Source organism: Pongo abelii, chromosome 19 (genome assembly GCF_028885655.2).
Source record: "Pongo abelii isolate AG06213 chromosome 19, NHGRI_mPonAbe1-v2.0_pri, whole genome shotgun sequence".
Classification (NCBI taxonomy): domain Eukaryota; kingdom Metazoa; phylum Chordata; class Mammalia; order Primates; family Hominidae; genus Pongo; species Pongo abelii.
In genome coordinates this window covers 16,647,841-16,670,407 of record NC_072004.2, presented here as the reverse complement: position 1 = coordinate 16,670,407, position 22,567 = coordinate 16,647,841, and the positions used below count along the sequence as shown (strand labels likewise).

The window sequence follows — 22,567 nt, the reverse complement described above, 5'->3', positions numbered from 1 at the left end:
CACACGCCCAGAACAGAAGCTGAATGCACATATAACCTGAAACATTTTTAGAATGCAAAGCCTGATTACCATAAACAAAGGAAGAGCTATGAAAAAATAATCTCAACCATTCTCCTCACTTCTGTATTACACTGGTAGCGAACATTTACTATTTGCAAAGCAAATAAGGTGGTTTTAGTTCTTTTGAGAACTGTACCTGAATGTACCCATGCCACTTCTAAGAGAACTTCACCTTTCATATTGGTATTCTTAGGAAAAGTTCTTAGGGAAAGACTAAGAAATCAAAATTAGAAATGAGAAGACTAGTTTAAAAAGCCATCATCTAGCCGGGCACGGTGGCTCACGCCTGTTATCCCAGCATTTTGGGAGGCTGAGGCGGGCAGATCACTTGAGGTCAGAGGTGGGAGAATCACTTGAACCTGGGAGGCGGAAATTGCAGTGAGCTGAGATTGCGCCACTGCACTCCAGCCTGGGCAACAAAAAGAGACTCCATCTTAACAAAAACAAAAAAAGCCGTCATCTCTGTACGTTCACTACATTTACACAAACTGATGAAAAACAATACTCCAGGATACTTATTATTTTCTATTTTGTGCCTATTTGTAAACTTAAAAAAAAGTATATAATAAAAGCAACAGACTTTTTAATTAAAACTGGGATATTATGAATTTTAGAGTTTCAGAGAATTATAAGCCATCTTTTCCTTAGGATTAAATACAAATATGTCACTGAAAAAATCTGAAATGTGCCCTTCCCCTTAAGATATATATAAATTATATCAGACCTTTGCATTATAAAACTCATGTCACATGCAAAGTGGTTGTTTTGAGTTTGAAAGCTTACAGCCTAGACCAGTGGTTGCTGCTTCTCCAGTCTCTCTTAGGGAAGAATTAATTAGACCATACATGAGATTTATTATTTGATGAAATGGTTATGTTTTATGTTTTTGGGTTTTCTTTTTTTTTTTTTTTTTTTTTTTGGGAGACGGAGTTTCGTTCTTGTTGCCCAGGCTGGAGTGCAATGGTGCTATCTTGGCTCACTGCATCCTCCGCCTCCTGGGTTCAAGCGATTCTCCTGCCTCAGCCTCCCAACTAGCTGGCATTACAGGCATGCGCCACCACGCCCGGCTAATTTTGTAAGACGGGGTTTCTCCATGTTGGTCTGGCTGGTCTTGAACTCCCGACCTCAGGTGATCCGCCCACCTCAGCCTCGCAAAGTGCTGGGATTACAGGCGTGAGCCACTGCGCCCAGCCTGTTTTTGTGTTTTCTTAAGCTGTAGGAGGCTTTCTGGGGACAGTTAAACATCTAGAAACTGATGAAAGGTAGCAGTGTTCATTAATTACCACATTTCTCAATCTTGTATACTTTAAAATCTGCCCAGTGAGATTCAGCAGATGACTTGCATCCTGCTGCCCCTCAGTCTGCAGACATTCCTGGGTGCTGCCCCTCAGTCTGCAGACATTCCTGGGTACTTGTCCATTGTCATCTGAGAACTATACTCTTGCATTTCTCTTGAAGAGTTAAGAAAGCTCTTGCTATAAACTGACTCTGTTTCAATTAGAGCTTAATACTCAGTGGTTCAACTTAGATTCTCCATGGAAACATCTGATACAGACTTAACTAAAAATCTAGCCTGGGCTTTCTCTTCTGGGCTCAGCAGCCCTCATATGCTACTCATGTTACTCTTCTTTTTTGGATCTGCACTGACTGCTACATATCATTGGCTAGGATTTAAGTGGTGAGACTTTGGCCCTTCCATGTTGTATTCATTTTGCTTTCATGGTGCCACATGACCATTTTAGAATAATCCTATTCTACTCCATCCTACAAAAGTTGGATTGGACGAAATAGCAGTTATGTTCATGACAATGAAAACCTAATTTTTCTTTTGTCAGGCTCAACTCAGTTTCCTTATAACCCTCTGACTATGCGGATGCTCAGCAGTACTCCACCAACACCGATTGCATGTGCTCCCTCTGCTGTGAACCAAGCAGCTCCTCACCAACAGAACAGGATCTGGGAGCGAGAGCCTGCCCCACTGCTCTCAGCACAGTACGAGACCCTGTCGGATAGTGATGACTGAACTGCACAAAGTGAGGGGAACAGGGTGCAGGAGAGGGATCTCTAGTTTTTGTGGTTTAATTTTTAGTAGCAGGTCAAAAACCTGCCCTCCTATGACTTATTCCCTGAGACTTTTCAGGAGAGCCAGCTCACAGATGATGAAGAAATGATGGAAATTCATTTGGAGAGTCAAATGGGAAAAAAACAAACAAAAAACTGCCTTTGATACAGGCAATTCAGTGGACTATAATAATAGTGGAGGGTTGAGATGTAGAGTTTTTAAAAAGTGGACAGTTGCTGTTCTTACATCTGTTTGTAAAGAAAACCATAATGTCTTTAAATCACTCTTCTGTAAATAGATGACCTTTTTGCAGTGTATATCCCCTTGCTGTAGTATCTGGTGTACTTATGTTCAAATCAGCGCATCAAATTTGGGGGTGATTTTTAAAAATCTTTTTGTCTTTTTAACCCTAGCCTTCTAAACAACCTCATACAGCCCAGTTACATAATGTTGGCTGTCACGGGCATTGTACTTTTATCTGATTTTGTTTCCTCTAAATTCAGCTTTCCAGTGATGTTTAAAATCTTGTGAAAATGTTTAGATTTTTAACACAGACCCTGTCATAAAATCTGTACATTAGGGTCAAAAGGTAAAAGTAACAAATTCTGCCATATTGTAAATTTCCAGTGCAGGCTTTAATTTTTTTTTTTTCCATTAGTAGCACTGAAAAAATATTACTGCATGGGTATGTTCTAGTTCAGTTTATAAAGTTTTAAAGGCTTATTTGAGGCATACCTCACTGTTATGCACACTGGTAATTTAACCATGCCCCTAAGTATTCCTTTTCTCCTGCATTTGATGCAGCCCAACAAAGCTTTTGTTTTGAAATAAATTTGACTACCCTGTCCATAGCTACAGTAGATTATTTGTGGTTTAAGGCTCCTGGTGTCTCAGGTTCCAAAGGAAAAGCTTACATATTTTTCCCTTAGTTTGAATATATGATTGGTTGGGTTAAAAGATAATGATCTGTGTAGTATTTAGATAAGCTTTGTGTTGCATCCTGAAAAACTCATGGTGAACACAGTCCTTTTCCCCATCACTATGGACCAGCATTTACTCTCACTTTGCTCCCTTGGGACAAGAGTTTACTGTTAAATGTTTTCATTTCACAGATTCTCAAGGTGCAAATAATTTAAAAGACTGAATTCTAAACTAATTATGGTACTAGAGGGCCAGTTTTATCTTTCATTAAGAATTGCTTGCTGAATTTTAAAGTTTTTTTCATACAATTTATCATAGCATTTAAGTATCTTTCCATAACATACAGATACTAACAGTTTTGGGAGAATGCCACTGGTAACTGGAAAGGGGAGAAACACATCTCTCAGGATGATAAAAATTAGCACTTTACAGACTTTCAAGTAGACCTAAACTTTTAAACAAAAGTACTCAAGGCTTTTAAGGAAGCAGCTCTGTGATTAGCTACTGACCAAGACCCTCCTATCACTGGTGTCTAATCCTTATGTTACAGATGAAGACACAGGTTTAGTACTTTGCCCATATAGTTAAATTAGTGACAGAGATAGGCCATAAGCCCACATTTGTCTTCAGTCAAAGCTTTCACTCCTGTCCCTGTTCCACTCCTGTATACCTGAGGTCCCCAACATAAACTTTAGATCAGGCTTAGCGGTCAGCATTCCTAGTACTTGGAAAGTTGGTATTTTTACAATAGATATATGTAAACATATAAAAATTTCAAAATGAATGAAAAACAGTGACTAAATGTTCCACTTCACAGTTTTCTGCTGAATTTTTTTTTTCAGGTACTGGTAATATTTTAGAGTTTGTTAATAATTTATATTGCCAACCTACCATAAAAGAGATTATGATGGTATTTTTCTATGACCCTGAGGGTCTTAAGCTATTCTGAGTCAGAATACAGTTGACCCTTGAACAACACGGGTTTGAACTGTGTGGGTCCACTTATACATGGATTTTCTTCCACCTCTGCCACCCAAGATAGCAAGACCAACCCCTTCTCATCCTCAGCCTATTCAACATGAAGATGACGAGGATGAAGACCTTCTTCCACTTAATGAATAGTAAATATATTTTCTCTTTATAATCTTCTTAACATTTTCTCTTCTCTAGCTTACTTTATTGTAAGAATACAGTATATAATACATATACAAAATATGTGTCAATCGACTATGTTATCTGTAAGACTTCTGGTCAGCAGTAGGCTATGAGTAGTTAAGTTTTGGAGGAGTCAAAGTTAGATATGGATTTTTGACTACTTAGGGGGTCTATGCCCCTAACTCCTGCCTTATTTGAAGGTCAACTGTATAGTTTCTGAGAACATGTCAGATCAGAGCCTAACTTGTTACTCTTGCAGTTCTACCTGAGGACCCGAAGGTGAGCTGCTGTGAACCACTCACTCCATCCTCATCATAATGCATGTGCGTATTACTTTATTTACCATCACCTGGAGAAAAAATCTCAGAATGAGAGTTAAAATCCAGTAATAGTTCTTGGTTCAAAATAAATGAAGGACAGAATTCTCACATGGCTTACCTATGGAGGTTCACCTTACCATGATTTAAGTGGTAAGCACAGAGCAGCACTGACAACTTACTGCAGTTCACTGCAAACCAAGGCATGATATTCTTTGTAAATTTAGATTTCAGTGTTCTGACACTATATCCTTACACGTGATTTTTTTAGCACCCAGAACTAAATTAAGGTCTTCCTAATACTCTTCATAAAAGTATTCTGAAGCCAGTTTTCCAGTGCATGTTTATGATTGCAAATTTCATAATGCTTTAATTTTGGTACACTGAGTGATTCTATTTTAAAAATATTTATGCCCAGAAAACTCCAGTGACCATTGGACAGTTAAGAAATTTTAATGACACGATTTTAACCAATTCACTTTTGAATTTAGACCAATCATTAAAGGAGATCAGTCCTCCTTTTGCTTCAGTACCTTATTTTAACAACAGTGTAAATGAACTGTAATGAGAACACCCACATGAAGAGACTGTCCTGAAAACTCCTAGTGTTTCCAACAACGAGACCATGAGCTGAGTCACTGTGGATGATTTAAAATTAATAAATAAATAAACTTGGAATGAAAAACCTTTCAGTAACCCCTGCAGTTGTGAAAAGGTAAAAACATTCTCAATGTAAAAGGTGAGTGGTTGACATTAATTTTTTTAAGAAATCACCATACGTTAATACTGGTTTCTACTGAAACTCAGTCTAATTTATATTGTATCTTATCTCTCTGAGCTAGACTTGGTGAACGGCATTAGCTGGATGGTAAATAATATGAGATTAGACAGAAAATAGGAATAAATTTACATCTGCAACATACAAAACTCTAGTTTTAGTCTAATCCCTGAGGATTTGGACCTCAAGGTTTCTGGTGTTTTTATTTTCTTCAGGAAGTTTTTTTTTGTTTTTTTTTTTTTTTTTGAGAAATGCAAAGATTACTGGGATACATACAATATTGTTGTATAGTCTCATTTATTATGAAAAGATTCTTCCAGTATGTACATACGAACCAAAAATATCAGTTTATCAGTCCCACTCACATCCCACCCCCACAGGCATACCAACAGGGTCAATCTTCCTTCATGGTACCTAGAAAAACTGTCTTTTTCCTTAGGTAAATGGCTAAAAATGTATTCATACGACTGCTGCGGTAAGAGCATCCACCTATGTATCTTTACATACTTTGAGACAGTGTGATAAAGCTCTTTCAGCATAGCAGTCTATTCATTCAAAGTCATCTAACCAAATACCTTCCCCCACAGCTAAGAAAGAATCCCAGTGTTTCCCTAGTTTAGAGATGAAGATACTGAAATTGCAAAAGCAAAAAGGCTAGGACTAAGATCCAGGTCAGTAGTTCAACTATACCAGCAGTACACATTAGAATTACGAAGAGTTTTAATATATACCTGTAGGGGCCTATTCTGACTCAGAACAGCCTGGGCTGTGTGTCCTTAAAGAGTACTTGAGATGACTCAGTTGTGTGACTAAGGCTGCAAAGGAAGTAGACTGTTCAGATAACACAGACAAAAGGTTACATCATTCTTAGTTTTTAGTTTTATATAAACTATATAAACACCCCCATTTTTAGTTTTATATAACCAGATAAATATGGTTCACTTTTACTTAAATTCAAATGGGTGCTATACTGTCACGTGCCTAATCCCCACTTTAAAACTTCATGCTGGATGCTGGTAGCAAACTAAGATATTTTTCTCTTTTATGTATTGAATTCCACTTGTGCTTCATGAAACAGACTATAAGAAAAACAATTCACCATAATCCCCCTTTGCCATGAGGAAGGTAATTCTGGTCAGTTTGCCAGGTATTGATAAAGTAAGAGAAGAGAGGGCAGCAAATCAGTAGACCAAAAACTTATGGTAGAAATGCCAGGCTGAATCACCACACCCACAGCGCACAGGAACACCAGCCCATATTAATCTATAGTTCTACTTAGAGCAGCAGGGACAGCACCAAGTCATGTGTTACAACTGTAAGCATCACTTGACGACATCCTGAAAGGTCATAATCAGTTGGGAATGAAAGTCATTTTTCCTTTAAAATACAAAAATGGCAGTGTATACAACCCCTCCTTCACTAAGGCTCAATTGAGGAAACCTGAATATCAAAAACGACAGATTTAAGCCATTGATCTGGGTGCCAAAGAGACAGGAATGACAGCTATTCTTCCGCATTACTAGACATGATTCTCCCTACACAAAAATGGATTTAGAGCTTGACAGAATTTAAGTCAAAGGTCTACTTTTCTTTGACAGCTCAGCCAACTCTTCCCTGATGTGTTGTACAGAAATTTCATCTTTTTTCAGCTTTGCTTGCTTCAGTGCTTCCTGGTAGATCTCTTTTGCTTGTGTATATCGTTCTAAAATAACCCAGAGAGAAGGGACAGTAAGAAGAAAGTGTTATGTTTTCAAGGTGATTCTGAAGAGACAGCATGAATGCAGATATAGGGCTAATTTACTGTGTGCTTATGAAGCGACAGGCTGGTGCTATCTCATTTCATCCCCATCTGACAGGCTGGAACTCCACTGAATGCTGTGGGATTCCTAACGGTCCTTTCCAGTATATCCTGAGGCCTTTGATGAGCCCAAGATGAATGGTGGTATGTGTAGTACACCTGTCATCCCAGGTTTCTGAAAATGATAGGTATAGTGTGCTGACACTAAGAAATGTCTGACAAACTGATACTTCCTGTCATAAAGCTTCACCAGCACACTGTGAGAAACACATTGTAACTGAACACATTTAGAAATCTGTAAAGCACTACTGACGTAAGGTACTATCATTGCAAGGTTTTCTCCAGCTTGATGGGGTTCGACAGGCGCTAGTGCAGGTCTGTAGAAGTTATGTGAATTGAACACAATAGTACTTCAACCTAATCAATACCTCCTTTTTCTGCCATTCAACTAGCCTTTTAATTTACATGTTTCTTCGTTGGCCCTTGCCCTCCCTACATACCACTTCAGAAATTTATCAATCCAGTGACATCCCTCCCTTAAAGCAAGTCAGTTAAGTTTCCATTGCTACCTACCTCTGTGCATCAAAACTGCAGCTAGATTACTGAGTACCATGTGTAGCTCAGGATGATTTATCTGTCTTGCCAGATCTGATGCCCTTTGCATATAAATATAGGCCTCATCAAAGCGGCCCTGTGCATCCAGGGTAGTAGCCAGGTCACTCATCAGCACAATGGTCTATATGTAAAAGAAAAAAGTTTTTTCTTTAAAAACATGCCTGCACAGAACTTTAATGTGGAGTGCATCCAACTCTGAATACATAAGATTTCATCTTTCCTAGCATTCCACAAAAGATGAAGGATACCAGCCTTTAACAAATTTGTGGGCATTTGGTAATCACATTGTACAGTGGACAATGTTAGTTTGACCTTTTGGGAAATAATACAAATCTGGAAATTAGGTAACAGACAGTGCTTATTAATCCAACTAATTACCCAATTAGAAGCACCAAATGAAAAACAACAGCAAGAAGTTACACATATGATCTCCTTTAAGGCTGAGCAACTTTGAGAAGCCAGCCTCTTATGGTTTGATTGCCTCTGGAGCCCCACTGTATTATGTTGTTCCTGCTGATAACCCTGAGGCTCATCAAAAACAAGAAATACACCATCTATTTTAGGAAGATGCCCAGTAGGAGTTTTTTAAATTTGGCTACTTTAAGAGGTAGACTTCCATACCTACTTCCCCACTGATGCCATGCTTTAAGCCCCCTGACTCTAGTACTTGGAGATCTGAATTCTGTACTTGCTTATTATTCTTCACTCCATTAAGGGACTCTTCATAATAAGTTGTAAATCCCTTTCATGGAGATAATTCATAGCTCAACCTCCCTTTTCTTCCAAAACATATTACTCACCCTACCCATGTACCCCAGCTTTGGGACACATTCAGTTAAAATTGTTATGTCTTATATTGGCGGTAGCGAGCATTCATAGACAAAGCGATGCACTCCTTACATTTACAAACTTATTTGGATGGAGGGGAGACCCAAAGAGATGATTTCAATTCAATGTGTTTAGTGTTCTAACACAGAGCTTTACACGTTATACTTAAATTCTATAATACGCCAATGGTTTAAAAGTGTTTTTAATGTAGTCCCTTGTTCCTTCCCTCACCTCCTGCCATTTTAACTGTGGGGCAAGGGAGGCAAGGATATTTGTGTATTAAACTGTTCCTCATAAGCTTCTAATAGGGGTATCTACAGACCCCACTCTGAAATACTGTGCTGTGTCCCTTGAAGCCTGACCAGTCCTGCCCTGTAGAAAGGTTGCTCTGTTGTGCAAACCATGGATCATGCAAAAAGTTCTGGGCAGACCTAGTAACTGATAACTAGTCTCAAATCCTTTCTGAAACAAATAGTTGGGGTGAGGGTGCTGGTGATAAGAAAATGAGTAGACTGGGGAGCAAGGAGGATCTAGGACCATCTGCTGATCCTGTTACCAATGAGTGTGACATTTCACACCCTTCAATTTTGAAGCCTTTGTTTTATATTCCCCCTTCTGTGTTTTCCTCCCTTACCTGTGGGTGTCTTTCTCCTTGTATTTCTTCAGAAATCTGCAGAGCTTTTTCATACATCCTTTGTGCCTGTGACGGCTGCTTGGAGAACAGAAGGTAGCGAGCACAGGCGTCTAAGCACATGCCCAAGAGGAGGTGGGTATTGGCTTTCTCTTCCACTAAGGAGAAAAGAGGAATCAGCAAATCTACCCAAATTGTTGTTACCAGGACCCACAAATATGTCAGCAGAATGGGACCCACATGTCACTTAGGGAACAATGTAGGTGGATTAACATCCAGTTAAATGACCTATTCCAGACTAGCTGGAATCATGGAACTTCACCCCACATTTTAGGTAGATTAAGAGTCCACACATCAATTAAAATGTGGAATGTTATTTTTAGTTTGAAACAATATTCAGCAGAAACAAATGAAGATAAACCCAAAGAAGAATGATTTAACAACAAAAAGTCAAGGCCAATGAAAAACCTGTATGGTATAAGAAAAACAATGCAGGAAGAAGACAGAGAACACTCGGAATCCTGAAGTGCAAAGTCACAAGCCGAATTTGAAGAATTCAAGGTAAAGGCCGGGCGTGGTGGCTCACACCTGTAATCCCAGCACTTTGGGAGGCCGAGGCGGGTGGATCACAAGGTCAGGAGATCGAGACCATCCTGGCTAACATGGTGAAACCCTGTCTCTACTCAAAATACAAAAAAAAAAAAAAATTAGCCAGGCATGGTGGTGGGTGCCTGTAGTCCTAGCTACTCAGGAGGCTGAGGCAGGAGAATGGCGTGAACCTGGGAGGTGGAGCTGGAGCTTGCAGTGAGCCGAGATCGCACCACTGCACTCCAGCCTGGGCGACAGAGCGAGACTCCGTCTCAGAAAAGAAAAAAAAAAAAAAAGAATTCAAGGTAAAATTTAAACAAGCTAATCATTCAGAGAAGAAGAAAGCTTACAATAACATAGCACCTCTCAACACATTCAAGAATTGACTATACGATGTCTGAAAAAGAACAAGCTTAAAATCCCTAATGCCACATAAGAAGAATTGGAGGCATAGATCTAGACAACAGTAATCTATATCAACCTGGGTAAGACTTCTAAAAGATGATACAAATAATGTAGAAATGGTCATAAGCAAGATTATATGGAAATTCTGCCAACAACTCAGCAGGAGGTAACTGTTCACACAATAAAAGACTAGAAAAAGAGGTTACCTTAGATAATCTTAGGTTCAGTTGGGTTTATTTACCAGCAAAGCTGTCGTTCATATCAAGCCCTTTCCCTTCTATGTCTTCAGTTTTCAGAAATCTTACAAGTGGCATAGAGTTTAAGGAAGACTATGTTACTAAAATGAGACTTTTCTTTTTTAATGCCTTCCCATTTAGAAAAAAAGTGCAGCTTCTATATCGCTTACCTAATTTTACATAAATATGCTCTTTGAGGCTGGAGCAAATCTGATTTTCAATGTGAAAATAAACTATTAAAAGTGTTCTTGGAGTTATTTCTAAAGAGAACTAACACCAGAATCGTCTGTATCATCAGACTCATCTATTTCGGAAAAATCGGATTCATCAAATGAATCTTCAACCAACAACTATTCGAGAATGATGTTAACATCACACATAGGCATGCTATGTTTTCTAGGATTTGACATTTTCAGCGATCAAGAATTACTGTATTTTGTAAATGGAAATACCACTACTAAAAACAGAATGCTATAAATAGAATGATGTCGTTTCCAAAGTTGATATACTAGAGCAATGTGAAAATGATAAAAGTGAGATATTTTGTGGCAATGATTTAAAAAGATGTTCAGTAGTATAACAAAAGTACAAAAATAAAGTGACAAGCAATTCTAGTGGAAAATTGTTACCCTTGTTATCACTGAGTAGTGGAGTGGAAGCAAAAGCAGTAAAACTTTTTAGAGAAAACAATGAGGTACAATTTAGCTATAATATCTTAAAAATACATTTAAAATTCACAGCACATTCTGACCACAAAAATGGAAACACTTTTTGAAAAGCAAACTTTTCTAAAGATAAATGTACTATTACTGAACTTTTAGAAAACATAAGAAAACTTTTAGCAATTGCCAAGAGAAAATTTCACAAAGTTCCCCCAAAGAGTTCTTTTGTTAGTAATTTACTTAAACATGGTTCTTTGAAATATTAATATAAAAATTGCTAAAAGTTAGACAAGAAAAAAATCAAGTACTTTAATAACAACTGAGAAATACACTGGAATCGTTTATACAGAGCCCCTAAAGGATCATTTGAAACAGGCATATTTACTTCTTCAAACATAAATGATTCTCTTTCATAAATAACTTCTAGTCACAGGAAAAAGATATGCTACTATACTCAGTCCATGAAGCAAACAGGATTCACTATAGAATTTTTTACTCAAAATATTACCAAAGGGAATAATCAGATGTATTAAGATGACCAACCAGCATTTATTCCAGGAATAAAAGAATGGTTCAGTATATCAAACTAGGTTTACATAAATACAGACTAAAGGGAATTTGATAAAGTACTGGAGCAATTATATGCATTTGTAACAATAGCAAAAGAGCATCTCTAATTTAGGAAAACTTGAGCATAGGCCTTTACCTCTCCCCTGCCCCCTCACCATCAACAGCAATATAGGAAAGTCTACAAAGGGTCTTTGAAACTAGAGATATTTGTTGCCCAAATTCCAAGAATATCCTGAAATTTCTGCTGAACTAAATCTCTTGTTAATCAACTGATTAGCACTTTCTGATTAGTGTTAATGGTTTTAGTGGAGGGAATAAAGCAGAATCTAACCTAACGCTATAGATGAAACCCATCTGCTTCAAATACGTAGAAATCTTGGATAAACTATAACACACATCCTTTCCATGCACAGCTGAGCTCCCAAGAGCCAGAAATTAGGAGTAAGCTAAAACCCAAAGTGGAGAGTCTGTGAGTTGACACAGCAGAAGCCCGGTTTTTGTTGTAGCTTGAGTGTCTCTGTAATCCAGGAATTAAAGCTGTTGATGTGTACTAAACAAAATGAGATATGAAGCCAATGCATAAAACCAGGATGATTACCATTAGGACCACAACCCCAGGAAAAGAATGTAAGTGAAAAAAATTGCACCACTCCAACCTACACTCCCGTTAACCCCCCAACCACAGGCACAGGGAGATAACAAGGAGCCTTGAATGGCCAAGTCTGGAATCTAGATGAGAAAAATAACTACCCTGTAAATTTGATGTCTAAATTTGTAGCATCCACTTCGGCCAGGAGCTGAGTGCCTGGAAGACACAAAACTATTCTGGAATCTCACTGTATAGCTAAAATCTTGCTGAAGATGAATGTATAATCCAAGATTAGTAAACACGACAATTCATCATAAATGAGAATCAGCAGACAGTAAAAAAGCAGGCCTCATCCCCCAAAATTTTAGAAAATCAGACAACTCCAGTAGTTCTAACTCCTTACTTCCAGTAAGTCAAGCAGCATACACCACCTCAGAGTCTTGTACCTGTAATTGCCCTTTGCCTGTAATTTTCTTCCCTCACAAATAGCCACTTGGCCTATTCTCTCCCATTCACCAGGTTTCATACTAACAAGACCTTCCCTACCCGCTCTATAAGACACCACACTGCCCCAACATATTCCTGGTATACATATTCCTTCATAAATATCTACATAGCACTTTTGACACACCAACTTACTGGGTAGTGCTTACTATGCATCTTTCCCCCACCAGAAATGTAGCTCCTTGAGGCGGTGACTTTGTTTTTTTGTTTTTTCTGAGACGAAGTCTCACTCTGTCGCCCAGGCTGCAGTGCAGTGGCAAAATCTCGGCTCACTGCAACCTCCCCCTCCTGGGTTCAAGTGATTCTTCTGCCTCAGCCTCCTGAGTAGCTGGGACTACAGGTGCGCCACCACACCCAGCTAATTTTTTTTTGTATTTTTATTAGAGACGGGGTTTCACAATATTGGCCAGGCTGGTCTTGAACTCCTGACCTCATGATCCACCCGCCTCGGCCTCCCAAAGTCCTGGGATTACAGGCGTGAGCCACCGCACCCGGCCAACTTTCTTTTATTTATATCTGTATCTTAGCACCTAGCAGCATATCTAGCGTGTAATGGGCACTCAGTATTTCTGACTGAATTGTTTAATGAATGAACAAATAGAAGGAATTATAAAAAGGGCTAGGCGTGGTGGCTCACACCTGCAATCCTGTACTTTGGGAGGCTGAGGCAGGACCACTTCAGCCCAACAGGTCGAGACCAGCCTGGGCAACATAGCAAAACCTCATCTCTACTCTCCCCCACCACCCCCAAAAAATATATATAAGCCAGACATAGTGGCACGTGCCTGTAGTCCTAATTCTTCTGGAGGCTGAGGTGGGAGGATCACTTGATACCAGGAGTTTAAGGTTGCAGTGAGCTGTGATCATGTCACTGCACTCACTCCAGCCTGGCCAACAAAGGAAGACCTTGTCTCTTGGAGATGGGGGGGAGTGGGGGAAATAAGGTACTGAATTAAATAGGGAAAAATTATAATGAAACTAAAAATAGTTATAATTACAGATTTAAACATTAGCACCCCATGAATCTATGAAAACCCAATATAGAGATGTCATTACAAATCAAGACATAAGAAGCACAAACTATGAAGATAAATATCAAGATTCTGTTAATATACAAATTTTTAATATATGTCAAATGCCCTAATGTGAAAAGACAAGCTACAAAGAGATATGTAACCCACAAAAATATAAAATGATCGAATATATAAGGAACTCTTACAAATCATTAAGAAAAAGACAACCCCTCAAAAAAAATAAGCAAAAGATATGAAGAAATAATTTTCAGAGCAGGTAATCTGAATAACCAATAAATACAGTAATCAGAAACACATAGTGAAGCCAGAATGAAATTCCTTTTCAAACCCAGCATATTATCAAAAAAATCTGATGATAACAAAGATATACAGAGAACATCACAAACACTAATATACTGCTAGTCAAAATGTAAACTAGTAAAACCACTTTGATCAGCAATTTGGTTTTTGTTGTTGTTTTTGAGACAGAGTCTTGCAGTGGCATCATCTCAGCTCATTACAACCTCCGCCTTCCTGGGTTTAAGCGATTCTCATCAGCCTCCCAAGTAGTTGGGATTACAGGTGCCCACCACCACGCCTGGCTTTTTTTTTTTTTTTTAAGTAGATATGGGGTTTCACCATATTGGCCAGGCTGGTCTCCAACTCCTGACCTCAGATGATCTGCCTGCCTCAGCCTCCAAAATGCTGGGATTAAAGGTGTGAGCCACTACGCCCAGCCTGATAAGCAATTTGGTATATGCACCCCGGCAACTCCACTTTTATGTAATATTCCAGGTGTGCACAAAGACGCAAGTCCAAGAATGTTCAGTGAAGTATGACTTTTAATAGCAAAACATATAGAATAACCCAACAGGTCCATCAGTAGATCTGTGGTATATTTCTACAACGGACTACTATACCATGGTTGTAGTGAGGGAACCACACAGGGCCACCTTTAGCTTGTATCCACACTTGTAAGAACACAAAAAAGGTTCAACTTACCCCTCACCCCAGTGGATTAATTAGAGGAAGTCACCCTTTAAAGACAGATGCAACCCAGCAGACATGCAGTTTGGCAAGCAAACAGGGCCTCTGTGCTAAGAAAACTGCTTTAAATAGCAGCCCGATAAATCTCATCAACATAATTGAGTGACAAAAGCAAACTACAAAACCAGTTGTACAGTATGATACCATTCATGTTAAGCTTAAAAACATATTAGCCCTATTGTATATTGTTTTTTTGTTTTGGAGACGGAGTCTTCGCTCTGTCACCCAGGCTGGAGCGCAGTGGCAGGATCTCAGCTCACTGCAACCTCTGCCTCTCAGGTTCAAGTGATTCTCCTGCCTCAGCCTCCCGAGTAGAGGGGATTACAGGCGCCCACCACCATGTTGGGCTAATTTTTGTATTTTTAGTAGAGACAAGGTTTCGCCATGTTGGCCAGGCTGGTCTTGAACTCCTAACCTCAGGTGATCCACCTGTCTCGGCTTCTCAAAGTGCTGGGATTACAGGTGTGAGCCACTGTACCCAGCAATATATTGTTTATTGATATATACAAGTGCAATAAGTAGGCAAACAAAACCAAATTCAGGATAGTGGCTACCCCTAGGCAGGGAGGGGTATACAGGGGTTTAAATATCCAAAAAAAAAAAAAAAATTCTAAAGCAAATATGGTAAAATATTGAAATCTGGCCAAGGCTGAAAGTACACAGATATTTGGTAAGTCCTCAAAACTTTACTTTTGTTTGAAATCTGTTTTTAAAAAAATTACATCAGAGGGCAGCTAGGCGTGATGCCTCATGCCTGTAAATGCCAGCATTTTGGGAAGTCAAGGCAGGTAGATTGCTTTAGCTCAGAAGTTCAAGACCAGCCTGGGCAAGATGGTGAAACTCCGCCTCTATGAAAAATCCAGAAATTAGCCAGGCATGGTGGCATGCGCATGCAGTCTCAGCTACTTGGGAGGCTGAGGTAGGAGGATCAGTTGAGCCTGGGAGGTTGAGGCTGCAGTGAGCCATGACTGCACCACTGCACTCCAGCCTGGGCGACACAGTGAGACCCTATCTCAAAAAACCAAAAACAAATCAAAAGAAAAGCACAGAACTAACTTTTCTTAATAATAAATTGGTAATGTGGAATATCAACTGAAGAAACTCCCAAAATATAGATGAGAAAACTGATGGAAGAGGGGATAATGTGAAGGATAGAGAAGAGAGAGGTCAACATACAGGTAAATGACATTCCAGAGTAAGAGGCCAGAGCATGTGGGACAGAAGCATTGAGCCAAGACAGACTACAGAAGCTCCAGAGAACTGGATGCTAAAAATGAAGGTTCACCAGGGACAAAGCAAGCTTCATAAACAGACAGCTCCCTAACCCTATGCTCATGTAACTTCTGAGTCCAGCAAAGCATCTGAGCAGGAGAAAATAGACTACTTAAAAAACAAGGCAAATATGCAGGCTTTAGAATTCTCCTCTGCAATAAATTCCACTAAGTCTGAAATTCCAGATCACAGAGAAAAAACAAGTGAGGAAAAGGGAAAGGAAGGATAATGTTAAAATGTACTCATCTCATTTTAGAGAAGAAACTGAAAACAATTTTTTTTTCCTCTGAGTCAACTGTCCTTAAGAAATGTTTAGGTTACTCCTTATACAACTGAAAATCATATATACGTATACCTTCCCTACAAAATACAAATACAGATCAGTGAGGGAAAAGTTCCTATAAGAGGAACTGAAAACAAAGGAATTAACAAAAATGGAAAGCACTTTTTAAAATGCAATAATTAGACCAATTATCCCTTTCAATAGTAATTTGTTTTGTTTTGTTTGTTTGAGACGGAGTTTCGCTGTTCTTAACCAGGCTGGAGTGCAATGGCGTGATCTCAGCTCACTGCAACCTCTGCCTCCCAGGTTCATGCGATTCCCCTGCCTCAGCCTCCCAAGTAGCTGAGATTACAGGCGCCCACCACCACACCCAGCTCATTTTTTGTATTTTTAGTAGAGACGGGGTTTCACTATGTTGGCCAGGCTGGTCTTGAACTCCTGACCTCAGGTGATCCACCTGCCTCAGCCTCCCAAAGTGCTGGGATTACAGGCGTGAGCCACTGCACCCAGCCTCAATACTTTTTTTTTTTTCTTTTTGAGCCGGAGTCTCACTCTGTCGCCCAGGCTGGAGTGCAGTGGCGCAATCTCGCCTCACTACAAGCTCCGCCTCCCGGGTTCATGCCATTCTCCTGCTTCAGCCTCCCGAGTAGCTGGGAATACAGGCACCCGCCACCACACCCGGCTAATTTTTTTGCCTCACTAATTTTTAAAAGGTTTTCAGATTCTATACCAGAAGACAATGATACTCAGGTTTTAAAAAAATTCCAACCATAGCCTTCTATAAAAGATACACTGAAAATGACTCAGAAAAGTTTAAGGGTAAGATATAGTAGATAATATAAAATCAGAATTTGTAACAAATACCTTAAATAGGGAAAAAGGAATCATTTTCCTGATAAAGGGACAATTCATAACAAATATATATATTTTTTCATATATATTCATAACATATATATCTGAGATATATATATCAGATATATATATATATCTGAGACTGTCTAAACAGAGCACAGAAACATGTATAAAGAAGATTTTAAAAAATTTATCAGCCGGGCATGGCGGCTCATGCCTGTAATCCCAGCACTTTGGGAGGCTCAGGCAGGCGGATCACCTGAGGTCAGGAGTTCAATAACAGCTTGGCCAACATGGTGAAACCTCGTCTCTACTAAAAATACAAAAAACTGGCTGGGCACAGTAGCTCATGCCTGTAATCCCAGCACTCTGGGAGGCCGAGGCAGGCAGATCACCTGAGGTCAGGAGTTCGAGACCAGCCTGGACAACATGGTGAAACCCGATCTCAACTAAAAATACAAAAGTTAGCCAGATGCAGTGGCGCACACCTGTACTCCCAGCTACTCGGGAGGCTGAGGCACGAGAATCACTTGAACCCGGGAGGTGGACGTTGCAGTGAGCCAAGATCGCGCCACTGCACTCCAGCCTGGGCGACAGAGCAAGACTCCATCCCAAAAAAAAAAAAAAAAAAAATTAGAACAACTAGACAAAATCAGTAAGGACACAAAAGACTTGAATAACACTATAAACCAACTAGACCTAACAGACATTCATAGAAAACTCCAATCAACAGAATACACATACTTCTCAAATGCACATGCAACATTCTCCAGGATAAGCCATATGTGAGGCCATACAACAAGTCTCAATAAATAAAATCATGCACAGTTGTTCTCTGAACACAATGGAATGAAACTGGATTCAACAGAAGAAAATTTGAGAAATTCACTGTATGTGGAAATTAATCAATATACTCCTAAATATCCAAAGGGTCAAAGAAGAAATCCCCCCAAAAATTGGAAAATACTTGAGACACATGAAAATATAACTTACCAAAATTAATGAGATGCAGCTAAAGTTTATAGTTATAAATGGCAATTATGTTAGAAGAAAAACCTTAAATCAATAACCTCATCTCCCACCTAAGAGACCAGAAAAAAGGGAACAAAATAAACCCAAAGCAAACAGGAGAGATGTAATAAAGACAGAATAGAAATAAGTGAAATGGAAAATAGACAATAAAGAAAATTAATGAAACCAGAAGTTGGCTCTTTGAATGAATAAACAGAATTAACAAAAACCAAGGAGAAACTATAAATACAATAGCCAGGAAGGTCCTTCATAAATTGATAGTAGTAAAATATAGGTGCCAAATCATATAATAAATAAGATTAGTAAATATATCACATTCCACAAACTCTTATATAATAGTGCCTAATGAGTACTGGTCATAGTCCTGGAGCATTTAATTCTCGTAACTCTATGAGGTAAGTTCTATTATTATTTTCATTTTATTGATAAGGAAGCTGAGAACAGAGAAGTTAAATAACTTGTCCACTGCTAGTAAGTGGCAGAACCAGAATCTGAACTCAAGCTCCAGACTTTAAGCACTCATGGAACGAAATATTGTGTCATCAAAAATAACTTTCTAGAAATGTTTTATTTAATATATGAAAATAAAAACTTTCAAGGAAAGGAGAAGGAAGGAATCAATGGGAAACATATCTTTTTACTAATTTAAAAGGAAATCCATAAAATTAGGATCTAGAAAAGGAAGATGATCTCAGATACGTAAGAGTAGTGTAAAATATGCTTTAAAAATATAATTCCTTAAAGTTTCTTCTAGGAAATTAATAAGTTATAAAATTTGTTCACCCATACGTTCATTTATTCAATAGATATTTATTAATGCTTATCATGTATTTAGCACTGTCCTATATTGAAATTAAGAAAATGGAAGAAATACATGAGTAATCAAGAAGGAAGAAAAAAGCTGCTGAAGAATTAACTCAGGAGTTCTGGTCCATCTGGCATCATAGACTCTGCAACTTTCAAGGAACAGACCATTCCAATGCAATATCCCACACTTATTTCAGAATAGAAAATACAGAAAGCATCCCAATTCATTTTATCACATTAATACAATCCTGCGATAACAAATAATACAAACATAATAGTACAAACAATACAATAAGAAATTTACTGTGGATCTCATAAGAAACACAAAAGTTACATATCAGCATTAAATATTATCCAGCACTACACAGGTACTAAGCAATTAACCTACAAGCAAGCCTGGTCTGCTCTAGATATATAATAGTAATAAATCTATTCATATACTTTGGTACCAAATTGGATATAAGACTAAGTTGCCTATTACTACTATTGCTTGATGTTCTGAAGGTACAGCCAATGAACTAATTTTATAAAGGGTGGGGAAGGGAGACAGTAGTATAACTCTCTGGAAGGAAAAAATTACAGGTTGAGTATTCCTTATCTGAAATGTTTAGGACCAAAAGTGTTTCAGATTTCAGATTTTTTGAGTTTGGAATATTTCCTTTGGATACTGCCAGCATCCCAAAACCAAAAACCCGAATCCAAATGCTCCAATGAGTACTTTCTTTGTGCATCATGTTGGCACTCAGAAAGCTTCAGTTTTGGGGGGATGCTCAACCTGTATCATGATTTCCGGAATGTATGATTATAAATCTGGAATTAGTGTGAATATCAACTGAAAAGCAGAGTTCAGTCAAGGAGTCATTTAGAATCAAATTTAATAAATAGCTGTCATCTATATGAAGAAAACTATAACATAAGCAGGAGCTATAGAATGTTCCTCAGTGAGACGGCTCACTATTACAAAGATCTTCCTTTGCTAGCAGAGCAGCTGGTTTGTCCCAGTATCCGTTCTTTTCTCACATGACTCACATCCTCAGGAAAAGAGACTGATGAATTTTAGCCAATCATGATAATCCATTTTTCTTGCCAAGGACTGGGTTAGAAATGGCATGTAACCCAATTCTAACCAATGAGAAGTAAGGATAAATCTACTTGGAGACTTCTAGGAAAGATTACCTTGATCCTATGAGAAACATCAAAGAAGTCTCCTTTTCCTCTGGACACTGTCATTTCTGGATGAGATTCCTGAGAATTGTTATAGTTTCACGTTTCAACCACCAGGGGAGCATGGGAAAAAAGCCAATACATGAGTGAGGAAAGATGGCAAGAGCCTGTTCTTTATGATTTCAGTGAATCACATTGTCAACTAACTCAACAGAGTGCTCCCTATTGCTGAACTGCCAGTTACTTGACATAAATGTCCTTACTGTTAAACCTAATTTAGCTGAAATTTCTGCTCTTTGCAGTCAAAGATATGCTAACTTATTCAGATGGCAATCTCCCCAAACTAATTTATAAATATATTGCATATCTGATAATTCAGTCTGAAGGCACTTTAGGAACTTGGCAAAATAATTCTAAAATTCATGTGAAAACAGTGAAATGTGGGAAGGAATTCTGCAAAGGAAGCATGTGTCAACTGTCCTACCATATAACTCAAATATATAATTCAAACAATGTATACTGTTACAAAATTCATCAGATAAATACATCAGAATGGAAAACCCCAAAAGAAACCCAAGTATATACTAATTAGTACATATAGATTGATTACTACTGCAAGAAAACAGTCACCAGCTTCACACCAAAATACCAGATATACTAAAAAGTTAAAACTGTTTAGAAATAAAAGGAAAAAAATAGAAAATTATAAGGAAAGATGAGTGAGAATGCGTACAGTTTCAAAGCTTGAAAAATACCTCTCTAAGCATTAAGCTCCAGAAGAGCAAGGAGTTTTGCCTTACTTGCTGCTATTCAAATCCTAGAATACCTGGCACAGAACAGCTACTCAGTATTTATTAAAGATGAATAAAAGCAAAGGAAATTAGAAATGAATTCTGATCTAATTCTGAAAAGATTACTCATGCAAGTCATAAAAATGCCCTAAAATGAATACATATTATGATTCATTTGTATAATTTTAATTTTTTTTGAGACAGGGTCTCTCTCTATTGCCTGCACTGAAGGACAGTGGTACTATGATAGCTCACTGCAGCCTCGACCTCTTGGGCTCAAGTTATCCTCCTGCCTCAGTCTCCTAACTAGCTGGGACCACAGGCATGTGCCACTGTGCCCAGGTAATTTTTTTATTTTTTGAAGAGACAGGATCTCACCATGTTGCCCAGTCTGGTCTCAAACTCCTGGGCTCAAGCGATCCTCCCACCTTGGCCTCCCAAAGTGTTGGGATTACAGGCATGAGTCACTCCACCCAGCCTATTTAAATTTTTAAAAGCAATATGCAAAAACTAAATGATATCTTCTTAAGGGACACAGAGTAAAATGAAACAAAAGCAAATAGGCCTGGCGTAGTGGCTCATGCCTGTAATCCCAGCACTTCGGGAGGTTGAGGTGGGCAGATCACCTGAGGTCGGCAGTTCGAGACCAGCCTGACCAACATGGAGAAACCCCGTCTCTACTAAAAATACAAAAATTAGCCAGGCGTGGTGGTGGGCGCCTGTAGTCCCAGCTACTCGGGAGGCTGAGGCAGGAGAATCACTTGAACCCACGAGGCTGAGGTTGCGGTGAGCCGAGATCACGCCATTGAATGATAGTGACAAGATTAAGGAGAGTAGTATCTCACGCAGGAAGAGCTCCAAAGGTACTGGTAATGCTGGATCACTTGTCTATTCTCACAATCCTCTTCCACCCCCCGGCCCCAAGACAGGGTCTTGCTCTGTCACCCAGGCTGGAGCACAGTGGTGCGATCTCAGCTCACTGCAACCTCCACCTCCCAGGCTCAAGAGATTCTCACCTCAGCCTCCCAAGTAGCTGGGACTACAAGTGCGCAACACCACGCCCAGATAATTTTTGTAAACATGGGGTTTTGCCACATTGCCAGGGCTAGTCTTTAACCCCTGACCTCAAGTGATCCACCTGCCTTGGCCTCCCAAAGTGCTGGGATTACAGGCGTGAGCCACTGTCCCTCGCCAATTCTAATAATTCTTTATACAAATGTTAATTTCACATTCCGTTTTTATTGGAAAAAAAAAAACCCACTCTATAAACACAAATCAGGAGGAAAACCCAAGAGACAAAGGATTAATATTTTTACAATAAAGCTCCAATTAAAAATAAACCTCTCAGCACCCTAAGACATGGTGAGAAAAAAAAAAGATCAACCTCACTGTTTATCAAAGAAATGCCAGATAATGCATCAAGGCCATATCACCAAGCTAACAAACATTATAGAAGTTAATGAGTTTTGGGGAGGAGGACATAGCCTTATCACAATAATAAAAACCACTAACAAACTCTTTTTGAGCAGCTACAATGTATTATTCTAAGTACGTTTTATGTATTAACTCATTCCACCTTCTTAAAGG

The 22,567-nt window shown here is 38.9% G+C and overlaps 2 protein-coding genes across 22 annotated transcripts in view; one reads left to right on the top strand and one right to left on the bottom strand.

The window, feature by feature from the left end:
* Positions 1-2,973, top strand: part of NCOR1 (nuclear receptor corepressor 1) — a 185,405-nt gene extending 182,432 nt beyond the window's left edge. For all 20 annotated transcript variants that reach the window (XM_054536273.2, XM_054536269.2, XM_054536266.2 and 17 more), the window contains one exon: positions 1,896-2,973. In XM_054536273.2, coding sequence (XP_054392248.2) covers positions 1,896-2,083 — 188 coding nt within the window. In that variant the 3' untranslated portion in view covers positions 2,084-2,973. The remainder of the gene's footprint in view (positions 1-1,895) is intronic.
* Positions 2,974-5,573: 2,600 nt separating this feature from the next.
* Positions 5,574-22,567, bottom strand: part of TTC19 (tetratricopeptide repeat domain 19) — a 29,003-nt gene continuing 12,009 nt past the window's right edge. For both annotated transcript variants that reach the window (XM_024235121.3, XM_024235122.3), the window contains 3 exons: positions 9,169-9,323; positions 7,665-7,827; positions 5,574-6,995 (listed from right to left, as the gene is read on the bottom strand). In XM_024235121.3, the coding sequence (XP_024090889.1) occupies positions 6,862-6,995; positions 7,665-7,827; positions 9,169-9,323 (452 nt within the window). In that variant the 3' untranslated portion in view covers positions 5,574-6,861. The remainder of the gene's footprint in view (positions 6,996-7,664; positions 7,828-9,168; positions 9,324-22,567) is intronic.